At 39.1% G+C, this 22,175-nt stretch overlaps 1 protein-coding gene across 1 annotated transcript in view; it reads left to right on the top strand.

Moving 5' to 3' along the window:
- Nucleotides 1-22,175, top strand: part of ADAM23 (ADAM metallopeptidase domain 23) — a 163,367-nt gene that overhangs the window by 68,998 nt on the left and 72,194 nt on the right. Inside the window, exon 4 of the mRNA XM_029224413.1 lies at nucleotides 18,702-18,765. Coding sequence (XP_029080246.1) covers nucleotides 18,702-18,765 — 64 coding nt within the window. The remainder of the gene's footprint in view (nucleotides 1-18,701; nucleotides 18,766-22,175) is intronic.

Below are 22,175 nucleotides of genomic sequence, written 5' to 3'. Positions count from 1 at the left end.
GGTAAACAGGCTACCTGCATTTGAATTTTGTCTTAGTGTTGAGATCCACTCTTTTTATTTTTATTTTATGTTTTTTTTCGCGGTATGCGGGCCTCTCACTGTTGTGGCCTCTCCCGTTGCGGAGCACAGGCGCCGGATGCGCAGGCTCAGCGGCCATGGCTCACGGGCCCAGCTGCTCCGCGGCACGTGGGATCCTCCAGGACCGGGGCACGAATCCATGTCCCCTGCATCGGCAGGCGGACTCTCAACCACTGCTCCACCAGGGAAGCCCACACTCTTTTTATTTTTACAGATGTTTGCTGTTGGCAGGATAAAGCCTCCTACGTTTTATTATCAACTGGAAAAACAATTTTTAACTTCTCTGTTACTGACAAAACAACTTTTTTGTCTTTAACCAATGTGTCGTTATGTTCCTTAGTTTTGTCTAAGTAGAATGGGAAAAATTTTGTTTTCCAGTCAACCATACTTGTATTTTGACACAGAAAGATAGACATTTGTCAAAATTAATGATTGTCTAAACCTAGAAGTATAAATGAAAGAGGATAGGATGGCTGAAATCATTTAAAAAAATGTAAAAAGATGTTCAGGGGATCTGAAAAATATTCTGGGATTATACATTATCTTGCAATAAAAGGAAATTCACATCTATTTAAGGACTCTTGCTTTTCAGCATTGCCATAGTTAGAAATAAAGGCAGGGCTATTTTTTTTTTTTTTAACAAGAAGAAAGTGTATTTAAAGTTTTGACAGTTGACAAAGTCATGGCATTCTGGATGACAAGTTGCAGTCAGATCCTTGCCTGATAGGATTTACTGTATGAAGTTTTCCCAAGGGCTTCATTCGAAAATGCACTTAATGATATTTTGTCTGAATGTCCAATGCTGTATATTTTAAAGTCATAGTCTCATGTTTGTGTTTGGTCTCGCTGATATAAAGAAACGCAAACACGCTTTTACATTTGTGGGTGTCTTTAAACTTTTCAGGAGTGCCCTTTTCTCCAGGTAGACTTTATTCCAGCCTTTATTTTTATAAGCTGGGAACAGACAGTGATTATAGAGCACAGATCTGCAGGGCAGTGATCACTGTGCAGCCAGCTTGGGCTTCCTTCATTACTAGGTCTGTTTTCCAGGGTAGGTAAGGGTAGGGAGGGAATGGGGAAGAAGAGATAAAAAGATAACTTTTTTCTTTTTTTTTAATTGCCTAGTTCATTTTTAAATTACTTCCCCAACAGTACTTAGAAAAGGGCTCAGTAAATAAAGCCTTCTGCTTTTTAGATGCCACTTAATTAAGGTAGATGTTAGCAGGCACCAGCAAGTTCCAGGTGCTGACGTAAGCATTTTGTATTTGGTAATAAAGATCGTGTCTTATTTCTGAGAAGTCAGTGACAACATAGACTTGTAACAAAAGCACCTTTTGTGAGTATATCACCTCACACCTTCAGAATGGCCATCATCAAAAAATCTACAAACAATAAATGCTGGAGAGGGTGTGGAGAAAAGGGAACCCCTCTTGCACTGTTGGTGGGAATGTAAATTGATACAGCCACTGTGGAGAAAAGTATGGAGGTTCAAATAAAACCATATGCTAACACACATATATGGAAGAACAAATACCATATGCTAACACACATATATGGAATCTAAAAAAAGAAAAAGAAAGGGTTCTGATGAACCTAGGGGTAGAACAGGAATAAAGACACAGACGTAGAGAATGGACTTGAGGACACGGGGAGGGGGAAGGGTAAGCTGGGACGAAGTGAGAGAGTGGCATGGACATATATACACTACCAAGTGTAAAATAGCTAGCTAGTGGGAAGCAGCTGCATAGCACAGGGAGATCAGCTCAGTGCTTTGTGACCACCTAGAGTGCTGGGATAGGGAGGGTGAGAGGGAGACGAAAGAGGGAGGGGATATGGGGATATATATATACATATAGCTCATTCACTTTGTTATACTGCAGAACCTAACACAACATTGTAAAGCAATTATACTCCAATAAAGATGTTAAAAAAAGAAAATTAGCTAGAGAAGTGTAACTCTCCCTCTAAGGAGCAAAGTTCCCTATAGCCTGGGCCTCCTGTACTTCCTCCTTTGCTTCAATAAACATGCATTGGTTATCTACAAAAAAAAAAAAAAAAAAAAAAAACACAACAGGGGCTTCCCTGGTGGCGCAGTGATTGAGAGTCCTCCTGCCGATGCAGGGGACGCGGGTTCGTGCCCCGGTCCGGGAAGATCCCACATGCCGTGGAGCGGCTGGGCCCGTGAGCCATGGCCGCTGAGCCTGCGCGTCCGGAGCCTGTGCTCCGCAATGGGAGAGGCCACAACAGTGAGAGGCCTGCGTACCGCAAAAAAACCCCCACAAAAAACAAAAACCACAACACCTTAGTAGCTCTGCAGATAATTTTCTCACCTTTTCTCTCTGAGATTGCTGGCAAAGCTGTCTTAATTGATTTCCATCCTGAAGCAGGAGTTCATTAAAATAGCAGCTTGCCATGATGAAGTAATGGCTATCCCAAGTAATGGATCTCCCCTGTTACCTCTTAATCCTCCACACTGAAGCTACAGGTGTGCTGTTACCCAGCTACCATATGAGAAACAGCTAATGGTGAATGTTTCAGTTAGTTTCCACTTCACTGTCAGAAATCTTTGTACTTCTGAGACATAGAAGAGTAGCTGTTATATCAAAAGCAGTTTTCTGATGAAAATATATTGTTGTTCTCATAAAATGATACTGCTCATTATAAAATTTAAAGTCAGTACAAAATAAAGGAAAAGTTAAAAATTACCATTCAGAAGTAACCATTACTATTATTTGTACACTCTATTTCGTGAACTCTCTATGCATACAGATAGAAGGTGTGATAGATAGTTTGCAAAAATGGGGTTATATTATAATAATGTTTTAAATATAATGATTACACTTAATAAAATGCAAATATAATGAATACTAAATTTAACAAAAGAAAAGAAAACAAGTGAAACCAAAGAGATGTATGAAGGTGAGATGAATATTTCTTCATAACAAGAAATGTTACTTGCTAAAAATGTCCTACCAAAGTTGTGAAGAACATTGTTTGGAGTCATCAAAAAAAAAAAAAAAAAAAAAGAATTATTTCAACTAGATTGTATATTTGAATGAAGGTAAAATGAACACATTTATACTTTTTCCACTTTCCTTCCTTACCTGTTAGTTATAATACTTTTTACATCGTTAAGGTGTATAACATTTGCATTTTGCTCACTAACTACAATTTCCATAATAAGCATTCGTTCTTTACTTAAGGGATTCAGAACCCACTGTGAGTCCTTTTACCATGGTTTCTCCATTCTTCCCGGATTATTTGTATTTTGCTTGACCAGAATTAACTGAAGAGTATAGGTGCAAGATAGATTTCATGAGTTCTTGAATGCTTAAAAATATTTATTAATCTTATACTTGAAGAATAACTGGGTTGGATATGAAATTTTTGCTCTGACCTATTCAAATTCTGGGAAGAGGTATGTTGGCTCAAATTTCCCAGTATTTAGCTTCATAGTTTTTAGTAGCTTGAAATTAGGACCATTTCTCTTTATAGGGAAATGCAGTAGTTTTTTGTTCCTCTAATTTTTATTCTTCTGTTGTAATTTATGAGGAGTTTGTAATCCTTGTAGGAATATGAACATGGAAAAAAAATCAGTGATAGTCTAAGATGGAAAGTGGGAGGGAGGGGAACATTTTCAGTCTTTGGAAGTATTTTGACCATCATGTATTTCTCTTAGGTATTTATAGTGAATTTGTAGAATGGATGACTTAGTAACAATGAGGGTCTATTAACTAGGAACTTTCACTGAGTTATCCAACACTAGGTGGAGATGACTGGGGTTTGGGGTTTGTTTCAGTGGCACCTGTGTTAGAATTTAGGCAACTTTAGAAAATGATGCAATGCCTAGAATCCAGATAAAAGAGCTAAAGAGGGTTTCCCTGGTGGCACAGTGGTTGAGAGTCTGCCTGCCGATGCAGGGGACACGGGTTTGTGCCCCGGTCCGGGAAGATCCCACATGCCGCGGAGCGGCTGGGCCCCTGAGCCATGGCCGCTGAGCCTGTGCGTCCGGAGCCTGTGCTCCACAACAGGAGAGGCCACAACAGGAGAGGCCACAACAGTGAGAGGCCCGTGTACCGCAGAAAAAAAAAAAAAAAAGAGCTAAAGAGAACTTGATATCCACATGCTTTTTATCTGAGCTTATGGGATAAAAAATGAGAATTATCTTTCAATTTTTTGTACAAGCTGTTTAATATCCTCTTAAAGGATAAGCAAACTAAAATTCTTTTCTAGTTAAGAATTATAGGAATGATTGCGCCTGAGGCATGGAAAAAAGGGAAAAAGCCTCATTATGTTATTACTTCACTCATCCTTTCTGATTTGGGGTTGAAGTTTAGTGTGGGTATTTAAGTTATTAGTCATCTCAAAACTGTTCTCTGGTTTTAGATATTCTTAGTCATCCAAAAAGGCTGTTAAGTGCCATTACATGGCCCTAGGATTTAAAAAATTGTGTATAAAAATAGAGATACTGATTTGACCCTCAGAGCATGCATGTGAAAACACTCCTCGAATAATCTTTTTTAGAATTATTGGATGTTTTAAATGTCTAACACTGTAATACATTGCCTTTGATGAAAAATAGGAACTCTGGAGAAGATTTTATCTTGTTGAGCATAAAACGTCTAGAAGTGGCTTGTATTGTGTAACATGAGTAGGCCTTCGTATAGCTGTGACACAGGTCTGGCTTGTTCTCGGACCCACTGTTGGTGTTGTCATCCATAAATTCCACTTTCCTGTGTACAGATAAGTCTTTTAAACAATAGGAGAATGTGGGAGTGAGAAAGGGAAGATACTTGTTGGCATTACGAATTCATAAATGTGATTGTAAATGATTATCAAAACAACTGAGATTGATGTTTTCCAGCGATGTTAGTCTTGGTGATTGAAAATGAGGATTTTTTTAAAGTTAAATTTAAGTTTGAGTATTTCAGTGAAGGGTATAGGATGGTATCTTTTGCCACTTTATTTGGAAAGCAGTCAGGTGCCATGGCAGTGCTCTCTATGAGGTTTACTTAACCTTATACCACACACACTCTTTACTTTTTAAGTGTAGTTCAGCAGAAAATCAGTGCGTGGAAGGATTTTCTTTGCCTCACCCTCTCATTTTCTGTTCCTTTACCTCTTTAGTCTGAGAGTTAAATATTTTGATACTAAAGTCATATATAGTTCAAATTCTGTCTGGTCTATTACATTTTGTTACATTTCTGAACTTTTCTTTTCCATACTTTGGTATCCTCCAGGAACTTCTTTTCCCTTTCTAAGTTTTATTCTTTTAATAGAAATGGACTCCCATGTGAGCACTGGCTCTAAAAGTGGCCTAATAAGCCTGCTATTTTTAGAGAAGAAGAAAGTTGCCTTTTGTTCTCTCTGTGCTTTTCACCTCCCACTTGTTCTTTAAAGTCTTTTTCCCCTCTGGTCTTAGTAGTGATAACTTTCTAATTCCAGGTGCCTTTTCCTTGGTCCATTTCTGGCTCAAGTTGTCTCGTACTCAAATTTGTCAATGTCAGAATTGGACTAGGCGCTTCTGTTTTTATTACTTACAGATATTTTGGATTCCTTTTTCTTTATTTTACTAAAATTATAAAATGTACACATAAAGGAGTGGAAATATATTTTTACAGTTTAAAGAAGAATAATAAAATGGATATTTGTATAATGCCCACCATCCGGGTTGAAATAGAACATGGCTAGTATCTTAGAAGCTCTCTGTGTGTCCCTTCACCAAAACATTTCCTTCATCCCATCCCTGGGATTGGCTTTTGACTTCATGGATACTTAGCTATAAAAGATAGAGACATGGACTTCCCTGGTGGCGCAGTGGTTAAGAATCTGCCTGCCAATGCAGGGGACGCAGGTTCGAGCCCTGCTCCGGGAAGATCCTACATGCTGCGGAGCAACTAAGCCCATGTGCCACAATTACTGAGTCTGCGCTCTAGAGCCCGTGAGCCACAACTACTGAGCCCGTGTGCCACAACTACTGTAGCCTGTGCTCCACAACAAGAGAAGCCACTGCAATAAGTCTGCACACTGCAACGAAGAGTAGCCCCTGCTCACTGAGACTAGAGAAAGCCAGTGCACAGCAACAAAGACCTCAATGCAGCCAAATAAATAAATAATTAAATAAATAATAGATTAATAAATTAATTAAAACCAAAAAAAAGAGAGAGACAGAAAGTAGCCTGAGTCTCAGTTTTCTTGTTGCTTCTGCCACGGACTGTCTCTGGCCTCACCTTGCCTACCTGGGGAGCTGAGCTCTGCTTGTAGGACCCTGAGGATTCCTCTGACTAAAGTGTGACGTGCCATCTTGTCTTTTATTTCTTCTGAGCTTCCTGGACCCATCAGCCACAGAACTTGATTAGATGCTTCCTCTGTGTGGGTGGCAATACCAAGAGCTATGGAAACAGCATGGTACCTGCCATTTCTGTGGGATGATAGTTTGGAGAATCTCATTTGCTTATCTGTTGTTTACATGCTGGTGTGATCTCTAGACTATATATGCATTTCAACTCCTGAATATGCTCTTGGCCCAGAGTTTTAACTCTACCAGACTATTAGCTTCTGGATTTTTCTCTGAAGGTAGTCCACTCCATTTTCTATCCCTGTTGTGAATTACCAACCTTGGTACTGCTTTCTTGGATGTGAATCAGTTCACTTAGGATCTTTCTTCTTCCCCATCATCATCCCCAACCCTAAGTACTCATGATCCTTGAATATACTATTGATACACAGTGAATTGGCCACTATGGATCACATAGTGAATTGTTAGACTTTCCACCAGGGTTCTAAAAATGTCTGGTTTTAGGATTAAACTAAAAATAGTTTCTCTGAAAGAACCTAAATAGAATAGTTTCTCCTTTTTTCTGTGTCAGTCTCTCTGAGATTTGGCTGCTTCTAGAAACTTATAAAGGTTTTGCTTTTCCTCCAAACATTGAGAGGCACTTTAATGGTGACGGTGGGTAAGATTATCTACTTGGAATTAAAATTTTAAGACAATTTAATGAAAGTTGTCTGGCTGGAGGAAAGGCCCATTTACAGAAATTGTCTTAAAACTCTGATTTATAGATTTGTTGTTCTGCTTTTTTCTACCACCACTGACTTGATTTTATTACTGGCACATTATATTTCTTAAAATAGAAGGAAGGTGTCTGTCTATACATTATTTAAAATGAATTTTAAGAGAGAATCGAGTGCAAATAACTAATGATCTGGGTAGTTTTGAAAGATAAGAATTCAGTTTTAGTATTACGCAAAATGTCCAGACGATATAATAAAACTGGACTAGAGTAAATTACACAGATGTAGTCACTGTTGTATACATGTCTTTCAGAATGACATCAGGTGTCATCAGATTTGCTTATCATAAGCAACTTACACAGGATAAGTTCTTATTTTTCCCTGTTTTCTTTGGTTTGCAATATCTTTATGATAAAGCATGATAGTTGATTTTAAGTTTTTGACTTATTTTTAGTTTCAGTCAAGTAACAGTACTGTAATTGTGTGGTCTGATTTTCAACACACCCCTTAAATAGGTTGGTGTTTATACAATGTAGCTTTAGCAGATCTTGATCATGGCTCAGTTTAATTTCTATGTAAAAGTTTTTTGTTCTTTATTAATCTAATCTGTAGGAAGAGTTTATCACTTTCCTTCTTGGAAATTGAGGTGTTCTTTTTTTAGTTGAGGTACATTGAAATACGTAGAATTAGAAAATAAAATTATAAAGCAGCTCTTTACAGTATATATGGAACATGAATGCAACCATTCTTTTAGCACCATTCTGGTAAAGTTGGCCTGAAGTCATCCCAATATACAGACAGTTGATTATTTGATAAAGCAGGTAGCAAATATTATAGATGAGATGTGTGTGTTAACAATCCCAAGTCCCAGCTTAGCACAGCTATACTTTTAGGGTAGGAGATGATGGCAGTCATGCATTCACTATTTTAGACTTGGAAGTTTCCGTAGAGATGCTATAATCCAACAATCTTGGTTTTTGTAAGGGAGAAAACTTGTTCCACGATGTTAGGGACTTCTCGAAGGACTCAGAGGCAATAAGAGTCAGGTTAGGAGTTGGATCTCCTAATTTCTGTTACCTGTTCATTCATTAATTATTTGTTCATTAATTCAACCAACAAATGGCTCCTGGGTGCCTGTTTAGTTCAGGCATTCTTCCTTGACTGAAGGTATAACAGCGAGCAGTGTGAAAAAGGCCTAGTTAACACTCGAATGACCTATACTGAATCGGAAAGTCCATGCTAGTTGGAAGAAATCCCCTTTCCAAAGAAGCTACAAATTAATGGTAGCTTTTCCGATAAATTCTATAATTTTCAGAGGTCTGTTGTCATTATTTTGAAACGGTACATAATTTGGAAGAATGAAAAAATCTCTTTGGTTAGAGAAATTAAGGACATCATGACTTTTTTTTTGAACGATTAAAGGCCCAGTGAATAATTTCTCGATGTCATGAAATGTGCTCAGAAGTTTGAAGATCATTTTTCTAAAGTGCTAATTTAAAAAATAGGTGTCACTTTGTATAAGAGTAATTTTATAGTGTCTTGAAGAAACCACAAAGAAGCTCTCCTTTTCCTTCCTCGTCTTCTTCTTGCTATGTGGTGGTCTTAGCTGCTTACTGGTTTGACATTCCTGCAGAACTGTGTTTCTAATTGCTACATTCTGATAATTTCATAAACATATCTAGTATTTAGAAGGACCATGGTTATCATCTCTAAAGGTCTCTGTGTTCTATGTATGAAGGATCCCATGATTGCACAGAATGTTGTTTTCTGATCAGTACAGAGGAATGACAACGTCAAATGCCTTTTCCTTTATAGGGCCGTGCAGGTTCTGTGGAGGCCTTGGGTCTCAGGTCAGCCAGCAGATACCGTACATGCTCAGACTGTGTCAACACAAGAGAAAGAAATGGTTAGGCTCCTCCTTGGTAGGGTAAAAAGGAGGAGGAGAGCACACAAAAGACAACTGTAATTGTTCTACAAAAATTTTACTCTTTACTAAAACAGCATGAAATCGCTGTTCACGCTAGTATTTGCATAACTAAATTTTAGGACAAATATCTATAATTCACAGTAAAAACATTTAAAGAAATTTTGCCGTTTGCAGCAACATGGACAGACTTGGAGGGCATTATGCTAACGAAGTAAGTCAGGCAAAGACAAATACTGCATGGTATCACTTATATGTGGAAGCTAAAAAATACAACAAACTAGTGAATACAGCACAAAAGAGGCAGGCTTACAGATACAGAGAACAAACTAGTGGTTACCAGTGGGAAGGTGGGTCAACATAGGGGCGGGGGAGTGGGAGGTACACATTATTGGGTGTAAGATAGTCTCAAGGATGTGTTGTACAACCTGGGGAATATAGCCCATATTTTTAATAACTGTAAGTGGAAAGTAACCTTTAAAAATTGTATAGAAATTAAAAAATTAAAAAATAAAACTAACCGCATTAATACAAATAAAAAAGAAATGGAAATTTTAAATAAAAATGAAATAATCTTTACTTTTTGTTAAAAATCATTTCTTTATCTAACCTTCATCTATTTTTTTTTTTGTTTTTTGTTTCTCATCCAGTCTTCAGCCATTAATTGAATGAGTGAAGGAAAGTTAAATCTACAGGTTTTCACATGTGGAAAGGCCTTTTCTTAGTGTCTTTGCTGGTCTCATGCCGTTCTCTCCTGCTGCTAACATTAATTACTTTGCAGATGGCTCTAATTGACCCAGTAAAAGAGCCAGTATCTGTGTTAAGTCCTTCTCAGGCCCTAAAGACTTTGCAGCTTCTGAAGACACAAACGCAGTGCTTACTCTGAGCTCTTCCAAGTGTGAGTTCCTGGTCCTAGAGTGCCCTTTCCTTCAGAAGTTCCAACTCCTCTGCTTAAATCTGTGTACTGCCTGGTCCCAATCCTGCCTTTTAAACACCATCCACCCGTGACTTATGCCCTGGCCACTGGACTTCTATCCATACCCTGAATATCCTCCCTGGCTGCACATCCTGGTTCCTGTCTATGTGACCTGCTCTTTCCTGCCTGTATTTCCCTGTCTATACTCTGTCCTGAACCTGCCCTGGCCCTGCTTTCCTGATCATCTTAGTTGAAATTAATTTTCCCTTTGGGGCAGCTTGATGGTTTACTGTTTATGATATTAGGGTACATGCTGTCCTGTCTTATTTTAGCTGTGAGATTATAGTCACCTTGAGGGTGGGGATTGCATTTTGTTTCTTTTTCTGTCCTCACCCCAACCTCCATGTAAGGGGACGGAGGCAGCCAGGCCTGACCACTGCACCCAGCGAGGTTAGTGGTGGTTGTCAATGCCTGTGACTCTTTTCCTGGGCCTGAAATTAGTCATTAATTAATTAGTTAATTAATTCATCCCCTTCCTAAAGAGCTATGTTTCTCTTCCTTTAAAAGAATATAGCTTGTATTGTGGTTCCTCATTTTAAAAGGCAAAAGTATGTTCATTGTAAAAACTTTAGGAATTATGGGTAAACAAAGAAAGAAAATAAAAACCTTTGAAAGTTCTACAGGAAGCGATAGCCTACTGTTATATTTGTGTGTATATCTCTGCAGATTTTTTTTCTATATGTGAATATACACGTATAAACATACTTTTAAAAAGTTACCAGACAACATCATAACATTCTCTCATTAGCATTTTTCAATGAACGATGTGAACATCTTTCCCACGTCTCCAAGCATCTGTAATGTAAAAGCACATTTAAACCTACTCGCATCTGCATCACCTGCCGAGATAGCTGTGTGTGTGTGTGTGTGTGTGTGTGTGTGTGTGTGTTTATTTGCTCTTGTCTAGCTATTTCCTCAGGAAACCTTTATAAGTAGCTCTTATAAGATTATAAAAACTTATGGATTTAAGGTGAACATGCTTTCAGGGATTGATGGCTATTGGTAAATTGTCCCGTAGAAAGACATATTAATTCATTTTCCCCACAGTAATGTGTGAAGTGCCAATTTTTCTACACTCTTGCCAGATCTAGCTACTATTACTCATTTTTTATTTTCTGAACTGATGGGGGAAAATGGTCTCGTATGGCTATTTTAATTTACAGGTGTTTTATTACTAATACAATTGTAGATTTGTGTATGATTGATCACCGTTAGTATTTCTGTTTTCTTTTTTCTGTGAATTGCATTTTGTACATAATATTTTGTGAATCATCTGCCCATGTTCTTTGCCTACGTTCTGTTGGGTTGTTTGTTTTTATTTGTTTTTGTCTCCTTATGTCAAAAAATAGCAACCCTTTGTTTTTCATATACTTGTTTTTTCTCAGTTTGCCTTGCAATTGTTTATGGTATTTTAAAATTTAACTTATGGAAATTAAAAAAACCTATATAGTCTTATCGGTTATTAAAAATTATTTCTGGGTTTAAGACCATGCATAAAATGGTCTATGCTTCCTAACATTCAACTATATTTTTATAGTAAGTTTATTTTAAAACATACATTCCTTTAAAGCATATATTATTATTTGGTGTAAGATCTGATGTAGGGATCTAACTTTCCCAAAATGTTTAGTCACTTGTCCCAAACCTATTTATTCTCTTCTTTACCAATTTAAAATGTCATTATTTCCATATATTACATTTTTTATATGACCTTGAATCTCTGGACTTTCTGTTCTGTCCTTTGGGCTGTCCATCTAATCAGGCCAGTGCTCTGTATTTCATTTACTGTAGTAGTAATATGAGGTCCTATTGTTACTCCTTTTTTGAAAAACATGTTTGGGTTGTCATAAACATTTATTCTTTAAGATGAACTTTAGAATAATTTCATCAAGTTAAACAAACTTTCTGAAATTTTGTTTGGAATTACATTAATGTTACAGAGTACATGTACATCTATACATATATGTGTAAATACCCGCATGCATAATTACGTATATAACATTTGTTGCCACTGTTGTCATTGTTAGTAGAAACTTTTCCCCTGGATTATTTCTAGGTTATTTTTGCTTGTGCACATAGAAATGTATTTTGCTTTTGCATATATATCTTATAACTGGCTATCTTACTTAATTCTTATTATTTCTGGTAGTTTTCCCATTCATTTCCTTTTTACACTTTTGACTATTTCATGTATACTTGAGAAGGATGGACACTGTATAAACAAATGTACACTTTTTCTCTATAGACTGAAAAATGAAACAAGTAGGGAGCTCTTGTCCTGGGAGATGGCAAAAACTAGACTTGGAGGAGAGTTTTTTTCTTCGAGACAAAGTTACCAGAAGGCAAGGCTGATAATAGATCCATATCTATTTCTCTACGATTTTACTGCATGTAAAGCCTGGTTTGATGATAGTATAAATAAATATTGGGCAGATCAGAAAAGAACTTATATTAGCAATATTCAACAAACTATGATATTCATTATTAGCTTTGAAAATGGTGCACCAAAGTATTTCAGTTCTGCATAACTGTGTTCAAAAGGTATGCTATCTTTATTTGGATCCAGTTTTCCCTGTGTTTAAAATTGTTTTTGTTTCATGACATATGGGGGTAAAATTACCCATTTGTGTGAAAGTAACTACAATTCTATCATAGAGGAATCTCAAAATTACTGGTATACTTATAGAGATGCTGGCAGCCATGCCAGGAATGTGTTAAGCCACTTCAAGTGGTATGGCTTAAAAGCTGGGGAGGAGAAATTAGACATCTTTTATTTTTGTGTAAGTAAAAATGTCTCTATTGATGCTACTTCCTCAGAGAGGAACTCATAATTGGCTCCTCTTATCGGCTGATCATGTGGGGGTCCTCAGCTTTTACATCACCTCAAGTTCATCCCTTATTTCTCCCCTAATTCCTCTTCTCTCTACTGCCCTATCTATTAACTTGCAGCCCTGCCTATGTTTCCTATTCTTAATATACTTGAGTGTTCTTCACTGTATTATGGGGCATGGGCCGTCACTTATGAGTCCCTACACATTAAAGTACTGCAACCTCTTATGTGGTTTAGGAGCTCATTAAATTCCTGTCGTGACCTTCAAAGAAGCTTACATCTCTACAAGCTGCCTGTGCTAGGAGTACTCTCCACCTCCAGCTCTGTTCCTATGAAATATGCCCACATTCCCCAGCCCTTGCCTACCATGCCATCTTTGTTTGACTTAACACCAAGCCTCAATTCAACCTATAATTACTTTCACCCACTTAATGTATCATTTCTACTCTCTTAAATCTCAACCTCTCCATGTCTACAATCTTTGCACACAGCTTTAATACTCTTATTTTATTGTCTACACTCAAAGGAGTGTATATTTCCTAGCTGAAATAACTTTTGGCATACAAATTATTTTAGGTGGGATGAGTCTAACTTTTTCTTAAGACTTGAGGGAAGTGGTGGTTGAAGAATCATCTTACCTTTTAAGTCTGTTGTGTTCAAAAAGGAAAGAAGGGCTTCCCTGGTGGCTCAGTGGTTGGGAGTCTGCATGCCGATACGGGGAACACGGGTTCGTGCCCTGGTCCGGGAGGATCCCACATGCCGCGGAGCGGCTGGGCCCGTGAGCCATGGCCGCTGAGCCTGCGCGTCCGGAGCCTGTGCTCCATGGCGGGAGAGGCCGCGGCAGTGGGGGGCCCGTGTGCTGCAAAGGAAAAAAAAAAAAAAAGAGGAAAGCAATGTAAGGACAGTAGGATAATAGTAAAGTTACAAGCTTCTGCTTGTATGAATGTACTAGTTTAAATTCTGTGTCTCTCCTCATTACAACTTAGAGTAATTATTTAATGAATTAAAATAGTTATGTGTATAAAAGGACAAATGTGAAGCTTCTAGTGGGAAGAGGGGGCAGGCGTGGTCCAACGCTGTCATCCTTGCTGCCCCACGAAGTTGAGAATCTCCATAGTGCTCAGCAATTTTGTCACTAATGAATGAATGTGTTACCAAGCCAGATCCTTGGACTCTTTAATCAACAGAAATTGGTAAGAGGGCAGATGACCACATCTTGTGGTCCAATGTTTGCCATTCTTAGTAGTCTTCCTTAGAGCTCAAGGCCCTGTTCTCTATGTCATCTCATTCTGAACAATTTAATTTGCTTGATTAACCCTCTCACAGCCTGCCATGACCGGGATTGTCCAAAAGAAGACATATAGTTCTTTCTTTAAAGTAAGGGATTCAAGTTATCGTCCAAAAAACTAGAAGTCATTCACTCTTCTTGGTTAATGACTTTTCCAGGCACTAGGGATTCTTGATAAGTTACTTTTCCAATTACTCAGATCCTTGGCTTTTCCATAATGAGCCTCCTTGGAGGAATGTAAGATATAAACTTTTGGAGTTTTGACCACCTGACTATTCATGTACCTTCTTTCATTAGACACATAACTCGAGGACTCCAACAAATATTTATATAGGCAAAACTTCCCTCTTTGTGTGATTTTCCAATGCCTAGACCTTATAGAAGTTCTTTGTGTATTTGCTGATGATTCTGAAATCCTTTGAACATAAATTTCTAAAACTTTTTTTGTGATAGATGCTGGAATTAGAAACATTTAGACCATGTTTCAATAGTAAAGATGAAATCTGAGAATTAACACTGTAATATTTTGTCTCTTACCCACATTATGGTCTAATGCAATTTGAGTGGCTTTCCTAGGAAGCTCTTCTCCAGTCAAGATGTAGGAACCTAGGCCGCATTCACCTTGTAGCTATGCCATCTAGGGCATGTGGCTTCCAGGGCATGTGACTGCCAGGGTTCCAGGGAAGAGAGAGCTTGGATAATCGAGCATGGATTTTAATGGTCAAACTGGAAGAATAGATATTACTTCCCCCCATACCTCATGAGCCAAAATTCAATCTCTTGACCCCAACCTAACTGCTCTGAAAGCTGTGAAATATAGTCTTACTGTTCTAGGAAGGGGAAGATGAAATGGGATTTGGTGGATACTCAGCATTATTTCTGCCACAGTCCCCTTCATTGATCTGACTCTTGGCTCATTTGCCATGTTTTAATAGTCTTGCCATTCTCCTGCTCTTGGAGTTCAGCATCATTAAGGTGCTTATACTTGTTCTTCATATGCTGAGTAAAATCACATTGTCTAGTTCAAGTTCTTTTCACTACCTTTGTGATGCAGATTCACCATGAAGGCGGTGAGCAAGAAGGTTCCATAACAATAATCAAAAGAGAATTTTCTTATTCCAATTCTTCCACTCTCTTTCACCTTGCTTTGAACTTCCATCCTACATTTATCTCCTTACTTCCCAAGGCCACCTCTCTTTCACCAGATAACCTGCATGAGAAGGGCTGTAGTAGCTGGGGTGTATAGCTTTTCTGTAACTTAAATGACTAGAAAAAGGATGTTTATTTCAGAACTTAGAATGTTCAGAAATTCCTTTTCATCAGTCCTCCCAAGTTATCAGACAACTCAGAACCAAACACCCAACTGGCTGATCAAGAAAGTACAATGACTGTTTATACTTGGGACCATAATTGCTAATTAGATCAGTATTGGCATGTTAGAACATTGTATTTTCAACAGGAAGTTCTCCTAGGGAAACTACAGACAGCAGACGTGGAGGAAGGGCCTTGGAGAACATCTGCAGGTGGAGATTGCCAGACAACTCATCTTCAGGCCTACAGAGATACAGATGACCTGTTCCTTTTCTGCAGGGTGGAGCTGGAGACACACCACCACACAATTAGCTATTCAGTTCTTCCTTTCCAGTGTTACTTGCCCCTCATTGAAAAGTCTCATTTCAAAATTACATTAAGACTTTTGTAATTAGATTACATTTCAGTTGACATTAATTCACTTTCAGGAAGATTACAGATAATATTCTAGAATGAGATGGCGAATCTCATACATTTGTACTGATTTGCTTAGTTTCAGTTTCAGAGAGTTGCATTCTTCATCCCCACTTCCCAGCACATGGTACGGGCCTGGCGTATAGTGGATGTTGGTAGGTGTTTGCTCACTCAGCAAATGTTGATTAAGCACCTGCTATGCACTAGGCATTATGCCAGGTGCTGGGGACACTGTGATAAGTGAAAGAAAGAGTTTTAAGGGAAGAATGGTCAGACAGGAGGGAAGGATGGTGCAAATGGGGATGCGGTGCTATTTGTAGGAGGTGGGAGAGTAGAGTGTCTCTGTGAAAGGGAGGATATGGTCTTATGTCTATCTCTGTCTGTCCTAGAAAAGTAGCTATTTTTCTTCTTTAAGATTCTCAGGGCTTCCCTGGTGGCGCAGTGGTTAAGAATCCGCCTGCCCATGCAGGGGACATGGGTTCGAGCCCTGGTCCGGGAAGATCCCACATACCACGGAGCAACTAAGCCCGTGCGCCACAACTACTGAGCCTGCGCTCTAGAGCCCGCGAGCCACAACTACTGAAGTCCGCGCACCACAACTACTGAAGCCCACGTGCCTAGAGCCCGTGATTCGCAACAAGAGAAGCCACTGCAATGAGAAGCCTGCACACCGCAACGAAGAGTAGGCCCCACTCACCGCAACTAGAGAAAGCCCGTGTGCAGCAATGAAGACCCAACACAGCCAAAAATAAATAAAATAAAATAAATAGGTTAAAAAAAAATCTTCTCAAATGCGGGAGATATTAGAAATAGGTATGTCCATCGTGGGGAAAAGGCCCTTGAAAAGATAGAAATACGATAATTAAAGTGACCTTTATCCGTTTGGTAGTTAATGGTTAGAATGTTTTTATCTGCTTTTGTAATTACAAACAAGAGTAGCGGTCTAAAATACCTTGTTTTCAACTGTTAGACACGCTCCAGTGATGGTGTGGTTGAGAATTTTGAAAATAATGAATGACCTGTAGAGAGAGGTAATTAAAATGCAGTTAGTGCAACCTCCCTGCCTCTTGGTGCTGCGGAAAGATTCCTCAGAGAAATGCTGCCAACAACAACCCTGTTTATGTACATTCGCAGTGCTGACTTCATTAACTAGAACTGAAAGAATTTTCTGTATCTTCTCAGATGTTCTCAAGTATAGAGAGCTAAGAACTCTCATTATTTTTAAGATTATTGAGATTTTGAAAAGGGAATGAGTAGACGCACCATAATTAGTTTCCAATGTAGAATAATTAGTAGACACACGTTTGATTAGTAATTTCAGTAGGAAAACCTGTCCAAGGTACAAGCACCTGCTCTATTTCCATGTTGTAAAGGTTGTCCTTCTGCTCACACAGGAAGCCAGGCTGGACCAGGCACACACGTGGCTCCCAGTTATTCAGTTGACTGGCTCCGAGCCTCCTCCAGCCCTCTGCACTGGGTCATTTTAGAACCACATCGGGTGCAGTTCTCAAAATGATGTGAAATCATTGGGTCCTCCCATCCTTCTGTTAAAGAAGCAGTGTCAAGTTTTCCTAATAAGAAAACCTACTACTAGGCAGAATTATAGAAAATAGAATGTCAGAGCAAGAGGGACCTGAGGCATCGTCTGCTCCAACCTTTTTGCAGAAGAGGAAATCGAGGCCTAAATGCAGGGCACGCATCCAGCTCATCGTAGAACCTACTGTTGTTCTTCAGTTACCATTAGGGTTAAATGGGTTCTACCTTTATAGTCCTTAGAACAGTGGCTGGGATGTAGTAAGTGTTCAGTCAATGTGAGTGATCTCTTATAATCATTATTTCTAGTGGCAGAGCCCGAACAGGAACCCGGATGCCCTAACAATCCAGAGCTGCCTCGGAGGCACATATTCTTATTTCCCACATTATATAGGGAGAAATGCGTTGGAAGAAGCTGAGTTAAAAATAGTGACAGCCGCAGTGCCCGTTACTGGGCACATACTCAGTGCTGAGTTTTCATGTGGATGCTTTCATTTAATCCTCTTGGTGTGTATGAGATTCACACTCTTTGTTGTCTCCATGTGACTCATGTAAAGGCTGAGTTGGGTAACTTGCCCACAGTCACACTACTAACAAGGAGCTGGGCTAGGTTTTAAACCCCACTCCGACTTCACAGTCTATATGCTTAACTGTTATTCTTTATTCCAGGAGTTAGCAAACTATGGCCCGTGGGCCAAATCCAGCATTCCTGTTTTTGTACAGACCTCAAGCTAAGAAAGTTTTTTACACTTTCAGATGGTTGAAAAAAATTAAAGAAGAAAAATTTCCTGACTGGTGAAAATTATGTGAGATTCAGATTTCAGTGTCCCTAAATGAGGTGTTGTTGGAACACAACCATACTGCCTGTGGCTACTTATGTGATAATACAGCAGAGTTGAGTAGTTGTTATAGAGACCCTGTGGCTTGAAAAGCCTAAAATATTTTCTATCTGGTCTTTTCTCTGTACTCTTCCTCAACGATTGTTTTGAGATTCCAATTGTTTAGAGCGTAACTGTGAGATTTATGTAGAGCCTGTCTTCTCCCGTTACCTGCCTTTTTGTTTGTTCCATATTAACATATCAATCAAATGATAAATGTGTGTATAAAAGGAGTTCATCTTTAAATTATTTGTATTTTATCTTTTTTAACAGACGGAGGAATGATTTGTTGCTGGATAACATTTGAGACTCTTGATGATAACCTGTTCTGTCCTTACTGTGGACTGGAGCACTTTGCGGTTTACAAGGCTCTCACATCCATTTATTGAGCTGGTTATTTTTAAACCTCCAAGTGTCTTAGATGTGGAAATCACTCTATTTTCTTTCCTTTGTAGTGGTTTGCTGTCTTCTGATTATGTGGAGATTCACTATGAAAATGGGAAACCACAGTACTCTAAGGTATGGTCAATAGCACATGGACATCCTGTAGTATAAATGTACTTAATCATAGAACTGTTCATTGCACACTTCATTGTTTTGTTGTCTATCTCACTAAAATCCTCTGGCCTCTTATACAAGGCTATTATTTTTAAATTTAAAATAAGTTTAGGAGAAATTGATTAAAATTTACAAATGTTTGAGATAACATTGGAGACTCCAGCCAATAAAGAAATGATCATTGTTTTGGTTATACATACAGTATCTTATGTAAGTGAACGGTATTAAGAGCTCTCCAGTTCCATGGCAGCACTAGGCTCATGGGCAGAGAAATTGAATGATCGGACTGGGTGGGCTGTTAGAGTGACTGTTTAGTCCAAGGGACCTTGGTACCCATGAAGGGCAGAGGACAGATGGGGAAAGGAAGATGTCGGGAACATTCTCCCTCTCAATCTTCACAACAATTCTCTGAGGTGGGTATTATTATTCCTGTTGCTCAAAGGAAGAAATTGAAGTGGAAAGAGGACACATAAGCCTTCTCAAGGCCACCAAGCATTGTAATATAAATGCAGTGGGGTGCTTGATTTCTTTCATTTGGAGGTTAACTGTTCTCTTCCTGGAAGATCAATAAGGAAAAGTGGGTTTAGATTAAAACAAGAGAGAGAGATTACTTGTATGTAAGGAACACAGTTGCTCTCCACCAGTCAGGGTGAAAATCCCTGGAATGGCTGCATCCAGAGACTCTGATTTGTAAGAAGGCCACAGAGTGCCATTGAGCCTAAGGAGCGTCCATGGGTGCCATGGGAATGGGACACAAACAGGGAAACAAAAAAGGGGGGAAACATTACTGGGTTGTTTCCTTGATTGCTAATGAGCACTGGCACAAAAGTGGACCTTTCATGTGTGGGTTTGTTGGGTTGTACAGTCTGGTAACCTGGGCTTGTCAGTCTGATAACCTCTTAACAAGTATTTATAGGTGGTATGAACTGAGATTACTGCCATGAGGGGTCACGGCATTTCTCCGGATTTATAACTGTCCAACTAACAGTTGGGACATTTGTAGTTTGATGTGCGTTCCAAACCTTTGAATTTTATGCCGTAGATTAAGAACTTCCATCTATTATTCTCACTAGTCTGTCAGTTCTCGCCTTAGGCTGCATCTGGGGGGTTGTTTAATCTCCTTAAAAGTTAGTGCTGTGGAAAGTGAACAGAAATGCTAAATCAAGCACGGGAACAGTGCTGCCTGGCATTTGTACGAAACAAAGCTTCTGTCAGCTGTGCTAGTGCTGTGAGCACTGCAGATGCTAAATCACGAGTCTGGGGAAGAGAAGATTGCCTGAGACCTTTACAGACTCAGCAAATGAACCACCTTTGCAGGCTGCGGCAACCTGATCCAAACTTCTCACAAGAAGGTTTTTGTTTTTTTTTTTAAAGAAATGAAATAGCTAATTGGCCTTCAGAGGTCATTTGAGGTCCCAAATGGAGGCCTTATCATGAATAAGACACATCAAATCTTGCATCAGTTGTAACTAAAACTTAAAACAAAGGGTATTTTAACTCTGACAAAAGAGGTGTTCATTGCAGTTTGTTTTTGTATTCATTGCTTTTTTCTTATTTATGACCCATTTTCTCCAAGCAGTTTATATACCCAAACTTACTTGCTTTATATGTAATGAATGAATGGTAACAGTCTGTTTTTTATGTGTATGTATCTATAAAAACACTCTAAAACCTGAGATGATATGGTACACATTATCTTGTGGGAGAATTTTTTAACCTAACAATATTATAAACATTTTAGCATTCATTAAAAATTCTTCTAAACTTTTATTTTTAAAAAATGTATCATATTGTTTCCAATTCATTTGCTATAATTTGTTTAATCCCATAATGATAGACATTTAGATTGCTTCTACTCTTTCACTGTACAAATAACTTTAAGGAAAGGCCTTCCAGATACATTTTGAACACTTCTTTAATCATTGATTAAGGATTAATTTTGAGAATGGAATTTTCTGGGTTAAAGAGTTGGTATAGGGTTTCCCTGGTGGCTCAGTGGTTGAGGGTCCGCCTGCCGATGCAAGAGATGCGGGTTTGTGCCCCGGTCCGGGAGGATCCCGCATGCCGCGGAGCGGCTGGGCCCGTAAGCCATGGCCGCTGAGCCTGCGCGTCCGGAGCCTGTGCTCCGCAACGGGAGAGGCCACAACAGTGAGAGGCCTGCGTACCGAAAAACAAACAAACAAACAAAAAAAAGAGTTGGTATATTTTTAAGGCTTTTGCTACATATTGAGAGTTTTTTTTTTCTGAAAGTTTGTATAAATTTATGCTCCTCCTACCATTACATACACATTTTTAAAAACATGTTTTTAAACTTCACATTGCCTTCCATGTTGTTTAAGAAAATCTTTGTATCAAGTACCAGAAAAGAAAATCAGTATGTAAGAATGGCTAGATTAAATAAACCTGTTTTTACACCCGTGCAACCTTTCTTCCGAAGATCTCAAACTATTTAGACAAAAGTACGTGTGCATGCACATGCACACACACACACACACACACACACCATTATTCACATGACTAGGGAGGAACAGAATCCCTAATAGGCTACTTGGCTTTGAAGTGAAATCTGAATGTGGACGTTTAAAATATTCTGGGAATTAGAGTCGAACAAAATGATGAACCACACTTAGGAGGAACCTGTCTAGGTCTTCCCATATCACAGCTATGAAGCCCCTACCTAGTTCCCACTTCTAGTTAAGAAGAGGCTAAAGTCTTAGGCTTTTACTTTTATTGGATGAAAGTGGGCTAAATGGGCTTCTTTCCTTGTGAAGCAAATATAGGAACTGGAGAGATCAGCAGATTAAGTAGGCAGTATAGAATAGGTGCCAGGTATTAGTAAATGCACGTGGAAGAACTTTCCTTGTGCACCAACAGAGCGATAGCTTTTTTTTTTTTGCGGTACGCAGTACGCGGTACGCGGCACCCCGCACCCCCACCCCTGCGACTACCGTGGCCTCTCCCGCCGCGGAGCACAGGCTCCGGATGCGCAGGCCCAGCGGCCACGGCCCACAGGCCCAGCCGCTCCGCGGCACGCGGGATCCTCCCGGATCGGGGCACGAACCCGCGTCCCCCGCATCGGCAGGCGGACTCCCAACCACTGCGCCACCAGGGAAGCCCGAGCGATAGCTTTTGTTAGAGTTCCTAACACAGTGCTTTGCACACAGTATGTGACAAAACAACTTTGTTGATTTGTTGGTCAACTTTGTTGATGAAACTATTAAAAATAAGTTAATTTTTAGTGTGTCAGTTCTTCTAAAGGAGTTAGGCATCAGTATGATGGTATAATAGTTATTTTCAAATTTAATATATTTCTATTAAATCCCTTTTAGGTGAACCATTAACTTTAAATGCCTACTAATACTTTGGTTTCT

Source organism: Monodon monoceros, unplaced genomic scaffold (assembly GCF_005190385.1).
Source record: "Monodon monoceros isolate NGI ecotype Baffin Bay Population unplaced genomic scaffold, NGI_Narwhal_1 Super_Scaffold_16, whole genome shotgun sequence".
Taxonomy (NCBI): Eukaryota; Metazoa; Chordata; class Mammalia; order Artiodactyla; family Monodontidae; genus Monodon; species Monodon monoceros.
The sequence above is the reverse complement of the archived record's forward strand: the minus strand, read 5'-3'. Positions and strand labels throughout refer to the sequence as shown.